Consider the following 9,967-nt stretch of genomic DNA (forward strand, 5'->3'; position numbering starts at 1 on the left):
TTGCCTTCAAGTGGAAATATACTTTCTTTAACATCTTTCAGCAAAGAATTCCGAAACTCCTTCAGTAACTCGTTCCTCCTTTCTCTAAGCCCTCATTTGCCTCAAACTTCTGCCAGTTTTAAATGGCAGTGAAAACAGCTCATCCCTACTCCTTTATCAATCCTTACCTAGTGCCTTCAAGCTTATTTCTAAGTATCCGTGGTTTCCTTATGTTTGCCTTATTGCCACTGTGACTTGCTGGTGTGTACGTAGGGAGGAAATGGGACAGGTGGGTGGAATCCAAGGCACAATGGTCTTGAGGTCATTAAATTACATAAATTCAAAGTGGAGAGCAACGGACTCTGCCAGTAATGTTTTCCCTTCATTTTCCTCATCCGTGAAATGGGGGAAACAAATCCTTACCCCACCAGGATTAAAATATGAAATGCATAAAGTGGTACCTGGCACATTTAAATTTTGTAGCCTTTGTTTTGGTATAAAATCTCTTAGAAGCATGTTATTCAGTCAATGCACAGTTCCCAAGAGAAATTGTTACTAGGATTGGAAATAGTCTAGAGAAGACCCACAGTGGTACAAACCTGGTGGTCCAGATTTTACTTATTTTAGGGCCCGTGGACCAGAGCCCTGAGCATAAAAAAGCTGGGCTCACTTTCTATGTACCAAGTCTCCAGAAAATAATGCCACTGTTTTTTTTTGGCTTCATTCTTCAGCCTTCTCTGTATACAGTGAGCCAGTTGAGTCCTCTGACTCTTGTGACCATCTGAACCAGATTTCCCCAAATATTTTATCCTCTTATTGGAGCAAGTGTCCTGATTTTTTGGTCCAAAGAAATATGGTATTTCCAAAGGACAGGGTGTCAGTAGCCTGCCCCATTCGATTTCCTTACTAATCCAGTTATAACTGCAGAGAGTATTACTTGTGGGATGGCTCCTTCTACTCTCAATCCTAACCATAAATGTATTTAAATAATATCAGGGGAGACTATTGTTGGACATTGAAAGGTCCTGGATGAAAGACTTTAAAATCTAGAATGGTTTGTTTCAGAACATAATGTAATCTCCTTCCTTATAACTCTTTGATGAACAGTCTTTTCTTTCTTTTTTTGAGGTATAATTAACATATAACATTATGTTAGTTTCAGGTGTACAACATAAGGATTCAGTATTTGTGTATATTACAAAATGGTCCCCACAGTAAGTCTAGTTAACATCTGTCACCATACATCATTATAAATTTTTCTTGTGATAAGAACTTTTTAAAATTTACTATTAGCAGCTTTTTTTCTTTTTTTTAATATAGCTTTATTGATTTCAGAGAGAGGAAAGGAGAGAGAGAGAGATAGAAACACCAATGATGAGAGAGTCATTGATCGAGCCCGCAACCCGGGCATGTGCCCTGACCGGGAATCGAACCCCGATCGCCTGGATCCTAAGTCAACGCTCAACTGCTGAGCCACGCCCGCCTGGGCGATTAGCAGCTTTCAAATATAAAATATAATATTATTAACTATTTCAGCACACCATACATTACATCCCTATGACTTATTTACTTTATAACTGGAACTTCGCCCCTTTTGACTCCCTTCGCCCATTGTGCCCATCCCTCACCCCTTGTCTCTGGCAACCACCAATTTGTTCTCTGAATCTATGAGTCTGTTTGGCTTTGTTTTTTAATTTAAGATTCCACATATATGACAGGACAGTCTTTTCTGAATGCTCTATATTAGTATATCATTTAAAAGAAAGAAAGAAAATCGCCCCTCTTAACCCTGTGATCACCCCTCGGCCAGAGGTCCTCCTCCTGCCCCACTCCCTCCCACATCGGCGGGTGAGGGACACGCGTGGAAGGTGAACACGCTCGCCTGCTACTATTGGCAGGTCCCCGGTGAAGTGAGAAGGGACTTCTACACTTTTGAGCTTTAAACTCCTCACCAACAGTGATATTTACTAATATCTACTGACTCACTATAAGAATGTTAGTGGTTTCCCCCCCAAATGTACCTCTCTATCATGTTAGCCATAACCTCACTAGCTATTACTTTCAGGGGAAATCGCTGGTAGAAAATGAAGCGTGGTGGCCAGCTGGAAATCATTTCAGCATCGTCACTGCAGGAATCCTATCAGGGCCTGGCTGACAAGCTTGACTTGCCGAGCCAACTGAGGTCCTGACACTGGCTGCCAAGTCAGGCAGCTGAATCCCCATCTTCTGCTCTTTGCCTTAAAAAGACTACAGCTACAAAGCATATGGAAATGTGTTACATGGACATTTTTTTTTCAATCTGGAGCTTCAGAGAAGTCAGTTGTATTTGTCTGTGATTTGACATTAATAGTGTTAGAATATAGATGAGATCATTGGGACCTTATTAGAAGTTGAGTGCTTAGATATTTTTAAATGTTAACCCCAAAGAATGAGCAAATACCCAAACAAAATACATGACATAAGTACCCAAAATACATGGAAGAACTCTCTAGCTGACAGTGTCAGCAAGCAGATGAAAACAGCCTAGACAACAGGAGGGGAAAAGTAGACAAGGGAAGTTTGCTGTCGGAGGTATAAACAGGCTGATGTTCTTGAATTTGTCATTTCTCCTGCTGAGGTAATCAGGGAACTTTTGCTTTTATCCCTAGGAGAAGGCATTCCAGGACCAGATCACTGCCCAAAATGATAACCTGCTCCTAGAAAATAGAAAGCTTCTGGAGCAGCTTGTGGAGCAAGAAAAATTGATCCATGACAACAAATGCACAATATCTTCTGTCCAGCACAGGTAGGTGTGGTCCTGCCAGAGTTGCCACTGACTCCAGGTGAGATGTTTTTCCCTCAACACGGAGATGGTTCTAGAGAACTATCCTTCCAGCTTGCGGCCTATCTCATAATTGTTGCTCTGCCATCTGCTGCTTTCAGCAGTTCATATAAGTGGCAGAAGTTGTGAAAGTAAAGAGAAAAATATCACGGAGAAGGCGGGCCGGCCAGTCAGGTAGGCTCTTTCATGGTGGCTTTGCCTCCTTGAGGACCCAGCTGTGCTCATTCTGGCCTATCATTTTGTGTGTGTTGACACTCATTTTATCATTTGATACCTATGGAATCAAGGTAGACCAAGAGAGAATCGAGCTCATACTAGTAACTTAAATTCACGAGACCCACAGGATATCAATGTATTTGTAAGAAGAATATTCCCAGCAGATAAGAATTCACGTATCAGCCAGCCCAAGCATTCTCTCCTCTATAGAAAACTAATTACAATCAAAAGTTTTCTCAGAGCACAGAATTAGAGCAAAGAGAGTGGGTTGATTTTAACAGACGATATCACCGATAATACCAGTAATTAACACATTTTTTGAGCACTTACTATATGCTAGGCACTGTTCTAAGCTGTCTCTAAATACATTTATTTTAATCTTCACACCAATCCCAGGAGGGAGACACTATTATTGCATTATTTGATGGGTGAGAAGCTGAGGTCCAGATTGGTTGGGGAACTCACCCAGCCTAGTCGGTGGCAGGGCAGCATGTGAACCTCAGCAGCCTGATCCCAGACCCCATGGCACTGCAGCTGAGGAGAGACCTGCCAAGCAGACTAGAACTTTCCCTTCTGCTGATTTGGGTACATGCTCCTCCAGGCAGGCCTGGAGAATCTCTGATTATCTTTGAGTATCTGTGCCTCCCCTTTTATATTAAGTTCTATATAATTTATTGCCCTTCTCAAACTATGTCATTGCTTCTGACAATCTGAACACAGTTGACTCATTAATAATGTTCCTGTCTTGCCCTCCTGAAGAAACACTCTGGTCACCTGGATTTCACTTATGTTTTCCTTAGAGTGAGTTTCTTCTACAGGATGTTTCCTCATTTTTGCAGATGAGGAAACTGAGGCTCAGATTTAGTAATTTGCCAAGGTCACATGGCTAGGAGGTGGCAGAACTCAAACACAAACCTCCAATCAAAACTATTGTAGTGTCATGTGTCCCATATAAACCGCAGCCCTGGAGAGTGGGGCTAGGTAGTGGTTAGGAGCTCAGGCTTTAGAAATCTGAAAGTTCTGAGTTGGAATCCCAGCTCTACAACTTTCTGGTTTTATCTTCTTACACAAGTTACTGTCCCCTCTCTCAGCTTCAGTTTCCTCACCTGTAGAATAGGCTTGATAACAATATCTATTTTATGGGGTTGTTGTGAGGATTAAATGAGCTAAGATATGAGAAGTTTGAAGTGCTTTCTGTGTGGCCAGATTACAGCACCTAAGCACATGGTAAGTACTCAGTAAATGGCTGCTGCTGCTGCTACTAATGTATTGGATGACTATACGAGATCAAACCAGATGCAGGCTGTGTAGCTACTGTGTTTGAAGGGATGCAGAGTCTCTTTTTTCAGTTATACTCCTAAATGGGATCATATCTTTCCTGAAGTGGCTCAAGGGCTAGAACTATCTATGCCTTTCATTCTCTTGCACACAGTATGTCTCTGCTCTCAGTAGGTATTAAACGGCTGTGTACAGGCCAGAAGCTTATTAGTTTTCACTTGGTCTGCCAAAGTTGGTTCTAAAATCTGGACAGTGGTCTAAGACCCAGAGCTAGTGGGAACTGCGACATAGTTTTAAGTCTTTATTAATTATATAGAAATTTTTAGTTATGCCTCCGATTTATCCCATTCTTATAGAGTACTTTTCCTGGATAGAGAAAATAAGCAGTTACAGGAAAACAGTCTCCAGCTCACAGAGCAAGTTGGCCTCTTAGAGCGCATTATAAGAAGCATCCAGATTTGCAGAGGAGAGGTAAGATATGTGCTTCCTGGTAGGTGTTTAATATGAAGTTTAGGTGGTTAAGTTTGCTCTGTTCTCTCTTCTCTCTCGTCACCTTCTTCATATAGCTGTGGATGTGGCAAAGAGGCTCATTGGCTGCACACCAAGGCAGCAGACCCCTGAGTCTACTCTTGGCCACCTTTGCTCTTCACTAAGTCAGCTTTTATTAAACATTCTCCTTCTGTGTGGTCCCAAAGCAATTTGTGTATGCCTCATAACTTCTTCCTTAACACATTATATTGTCATTGCCCTTTTACTTCTCTATCTCATCAACTCAGCAGTGAGATCCTGGATTAAGGATTGTATCTCATATGTCACTGTACCTATGTGCAGGTGCTCGGTAAATATTTGAGAATGAATGAATGTTGTTTTCTTTTAATCCTCACTGAGGATATTCTTTCCATTGCTTTTCTGAAGGGAGAGAGACAGAGAGAAACATTGATGAAAGAGACACACATTGATTGGTTGCCTCGTGCATGCACCCAACAGGGGCTGGGAGTCAAGCCTGCAACTGAGGTACATGCCTTTGGCTGGAATTGAACCCGGGACCCTTTAGTTTGTGGGCCGATGCTCTAACCACTGAGTCAAACTGGCGAGGGTAAGAGAGAATGAAAGAAAGAATGAATGAATGTTAAATGTTTTCACATGTATGCCTCATTCTCAGCATTCCTCTTTACCATGTATTATTCCAGCCCAGTCTAAGAGATGAGCGGATCTGAGGTTCAGAGAGGTAAAGTGAAGCTAGTCTGGTCTGGCAAGAAGTCAAGCCTAAGGAGAACATCTGAGTCAGAAAAAAGCAATTATGTTACAAAATCCAAGCAGACAAGTAGTATAGGTTCAGACAAGGTCCAGTGTCTGATTGGTGAGTGAGTCAGCAAGAGGAAATTCAGTGAGATGAGTTGCATTTTAAATCCAGGATAGAGGCTGCTTGCTTTCTTCCCTGGTTTGTATTACAGGCTATATGTTTCTTACCAGGATACTTACTTTTTTTTTTTTTCTAGTCATGAAAACTTTGAGATCTACTCTTTTAACAACTTTTAAATATACAAATAGACAGTATTGTTAACTACAGTCATCATGTTGTACATTATATCCCCAGAATTTATTTATCTTATAACTGGAAGTATGTACCTTTTGACCACCTTCACCTAATTCCCCCACCCCTTATCTCTAGCAACCATAGATCTCTTATATCTATGAGTTTGGTTTCAATTCCACATATAAGTGAGATCATATGGTATTTGTCTTTCTCTGTCTGTCTTATTCCGCTTAGCGTAATGTCCTTAAGGTCTATCCATGTTGTCACAGTAGAAGGATTTCCTTCTTTTTTTCTGTCTTACTATTCCATATTGTGTGTGTTTCTGTGTATGTTCAACAATTTCTTTATCCATTCATCCATAATGGATGCTTGGGTTGCTCCCATGTCTTGGCTGTTGTAAATAATGCTGCAGTGAACATGGGGTGCAGATATGTCTTCAGGATAGTGATTTTGTTTCCTTTGGATAAATACCCAGAAGTGGAATTGCTGGATCATATAGTTCTATTTTTAATTTCTTGAGGAACATCCATACTGTTTTCCATTGTAACTGCAACAATTTATATTCCTACCAACAGTGCACAAGGGTTGCCTTTACTCCACATCTTCATCAGCATTTATTACCTCGTGTCTTTTTTATGATAATCCTTCTAACAGGTGTGAGATGAAGGGATTACATTTTTAACTAAAAAAACATATATATATATGGCATAGTTCTAGGATCATAGTGCCAATGGTTTATCATTAAAATTTTTTAAATAATGCTTTCTTTCCTTTTAGGAAACAATACTTGGTGGCATCTCTGAATATGAAATATTGAATAAAATCTTGCCCCTACCAGACTCCAGGTTAGTAAAGTCAAGACAATCATCCGTATGACTGAGAATCATGGCTGCCTAACCAGTCATGAGTTGCTGGCTTGAAAAAGCATAGCATTTAGGGGTAATTTTCTCTATATATAGTATTTACACCTTCCAGTTCCTTCTCCCCTCACCACTGCTTCACCCCCACACCTGACAGAATCCTCACCTACAGTAGAAGATAATCCATAAACATAAATTTAAGGTAACTTTATTTGGCTGTCTTTGTGTTTGACAGTTGTCAAAACTGAAATCCTATTGAAGCCTTATCTCTGTAACCCCAAAATGCTGCCAAGAGACCCCATCCACTTGAAGTCCTCACACGTGGCCTTTCTTAGTGTTTCCGGAACAAGTTTGGTAGAGTCATTTGGATGTCTTTAAGAGCCTAAAGAACATAAGTCAGAAGAAGCAGTGGCAAACCCCAAGTCCCTCGGGTCTCTTTCCTGTTCACAGAATTCTGAAGCTGGATACATGTATAAAATGTGGCTTCTCTGAAAAAGACACATCACATCTAAGAACGAGTCCAAAAGTCAGAACTATAAAATCACTGGTGTCTAAAACTAGACTCATCAAAGCTTCTAACTTAAAGCTTGGGCATGAAGGTGAAACATAACATGGAGACGTTATGATAGATCACATGCTGGACATCAACCAGGAGTCTTCAAAATTGTATTCATTAAACCAGTTCTAAAAATGGGTTTTTCAAGTTTGTTTGATATCCTCAAATGCCTTGTGTTGATCAATATATAGAGTGACAGGTTGGGTGGTTTAATTAGGTTTTTGTTCAGCAGAACACATACATGGCTAATTCAGTATTCTTTTCTATTTTCATATTTTTTTAAAAGTAAAAACAAAGTAATCACATTAAAGCAAGTATTTTTAAAAAGAAGAAAAAAACCCTTTATAATCCCACATTTTTAACACTACTATTTTCATTTTGGAGTTACTACCTTCTGGTTCTTATTCAAATTCATATATTTTAAATGGTTATTATATTGCATTTTCATAGTCTGGTTTTTAATTTTATATACCATAAAACATTCTCCCATATTTAAACACTTCATAATTATTCTTTTAATAGACATGCGATACTCTATCATGTTGATGTTCTATAAATTTTCTTATTTAACATCCAAGTTGTTTCTACTTTTTCGCTATTTAAAGATTATGCTGCAGTGAAAGTCTTTGTGAAGTTAGCTCTTTTCTTCTTAAGTTAAAACAGAAAACAAATTCACAAGATTGCCATAACAGGGTCAAAGGATATAAATGTTATATAGTTTTGGTACTTGTCTCATTGCTTTAAAATTAGGTTGTGTTAATATACTGTTTCTACAGTAAACCTCTTTAAGCCTCAATTTTTTTAAATATGTTTTTATTTATTTTAGAGAGAGAGGAAGGGAGAGGGACAGAGAGAGAGAAACATCAATGAGAGACAATTGGCTCCCTCCTGCATGCCCCCCCACGGGGGATCGAGCCTGCAACCTGGGCATGTGCCCTGCCCGGGGAACTGAACTGGGGACCTCTTGGTTCTTAGGTTGACACACAACCACTGAGCTGGGCCAGCCAGGTGAGCCTCAATTTCTTGATGCATAAAATGGAACAATAGTAGTTCCTATCCCATAGGGTTGTAAGAACTAAATGAAATGAAGTATTTTGCACTGAATAACTGCTTAATAAATGCTAGAGATCTTCATTAATTTTCACTTGCAGTTTGAGTGTACTAGTTTTTCTATAGTCTCATCAACATTGGATATTATCAATTAAAAAATTTATTGTAAAATAGTTGGTATAAAACTATACTGAAGGGTGACTTCTGCCACTCCCTCTTTCCTTCCTCCCCTTTCCCCCCCCCCCTTCCTTCATCTTCCTTTGGAGGTAGAGACCAAGGGGAGAGGGGGAAAAACAAAAGAGATCCCACAAGTTGAGACACACTGAATTTTTATGTGCAACCCCTGCCTCCTCAGACCACCAATGAAAAAATATGATCAAAGGATACAGGAAATAATAGCTATGATACTGAATGCGTGCTGACTCCAAACCTTGCCCACACTCACTTTCTTTCATTCAATTCACTGAATCCCTGCTATGTGCTATTCGATCGTAGTCACTGTAGCCACACCTGTGAAGACAAAGAGAGTCTCTGCTTTCATAGTTAATATACTATTCGGTTGGAAGGTATATGTTTGTGTGGCAGGTGGAGAGACTGACCATATAACTTTGGATGGCATGTGGCATGAAGAAAATCACTGATGTATCTGAATGGTACCAAACCCTGTATATACTGTTTTCCTAGACATACATACCTATGATAAGTAATTGATAAGTAAGGCACAGTAAGAGATTAACAGTAATAATAAAATAGGACAATTATAACAATATACTGTAAAAGTTATGTGAATTTGGTCTCAAAATATTATCTTGTACAGTACTTACCCTTCTTATGAATGATGCGAGATGACACAGTGCTTACGTGAAGAGATGAAGTAGGGTGAACTACATAGGTGTTGTGATATAGCTTGAACACAAGCACTGTAATACCCTGACAGTTGATCTAATAACCAAGACACCTACTAAGTGACTACTGAGCAGGTGGGTAGCATACACGTAAATATGATGGACAACGGGATGAGTCACATCCGAGCATGCAATTTAAAACTTATGAATTGCTTATTTCTGGAATTTTTCATTTACTATTTTTAATTTAGTATAAATTAATATTCATGCTGGACATGCTACCTGCCCATTAGTCACTTAATAGGCATCTTGGTTATCGATCAACTGTCAGACTGAGGTTGACAGGATAACTGAAAGGAGGAAGGTAAAAACTCAGATAAGCGGGGAAACTACTATATCCACCCATGACCTTGAGGAACAAAAAGGCTGGAGTATAGTAACTGAGGGCAAGTACTAACTACAAGATGAGGCCAAGTAGGTGGCAGCCAGATAATGTAATGTCGGCCTTCGTATGTAAGGAATTGGATTTTATTCTAAATACAGGAACCCAGGAGTGATTTACAAGCAGGCTTATTATTTTTTTAAAAATATGTCTTTATTGATTTCAGAGTGAGAGGAAGGGAAAGAGATAGAAACATCAATGGTGAGAGTCATTGATCAGCTGCAGCCGCAACCCCATGTGCCCTGACCCGAATCCAAGGGGGATCTCCTGAATCCTAGGGCCATGCTCAGCCGCTGAGCCACGTCCGGCCAGGCAAGCAGACTTATTTTTAAAACTAGCTACTCTGCTGGGAATGAATTGGAAGTGACAAAAATGGGAGCTTG

The 9,967-nt window shown here is 39.8% G+C and overlaps 1 protein-coding gene across 8 annotated transcripts in view; it reads left to right on the forward strand.

The window, feature by feature from the left end:
* Positions 1-8,390, forward strand: part of CCDC30 (coiled-coil domain containing 30) — a 56,346-nt gene extending 47,956 nt beyond the window's left edge. For 7 of the 8 annotated variants that reach the window (XR_013999415.1, XM_081145362.1, XM_081145357.1 and 4 more), the window contains 4 exons: positions 2,628-2,764; positions 4,651-4,765; positions 6,609-6,676; positions 7,142-8,390. Coding sequence is in view for 7 of the 8 variants with exons in the window: in XM_081145362.1 (XP_081001488.1) it covers positions 2,628-2,764; positions 4,651-4,765; positions 6,609-6,676; positions 7,142-7,301 (480 nt within the window). In the remaining variant the exon portion in view is untranslated. Of the gene's footprint in view, positions 1-2,627; positions 2,765-4,650; positions 4,766-6,608; positions 6,677-6,926 lie in introns of all 8 variants that reach the window. The other variant, XM_081145363.1, reaches the window with a different exon arrangement.
* The last annotated feature ends 1,577 nt before the right edge of the window (positions 8,391-9,967 follow it).

This window comes from Miniopterus schreibersii, assembly GCF_964146895.1.
Source record: "Miniopterus schreibersii genome assembly, chromosome: 8".
NCBI classification, from domain to species: domain Eukaryota; kingdom Metazoa; phylum Chordata; class Mammalia; order Chiroptera; family Miniopteridae; genus Miniopterus; species Miniopterus schreibersii.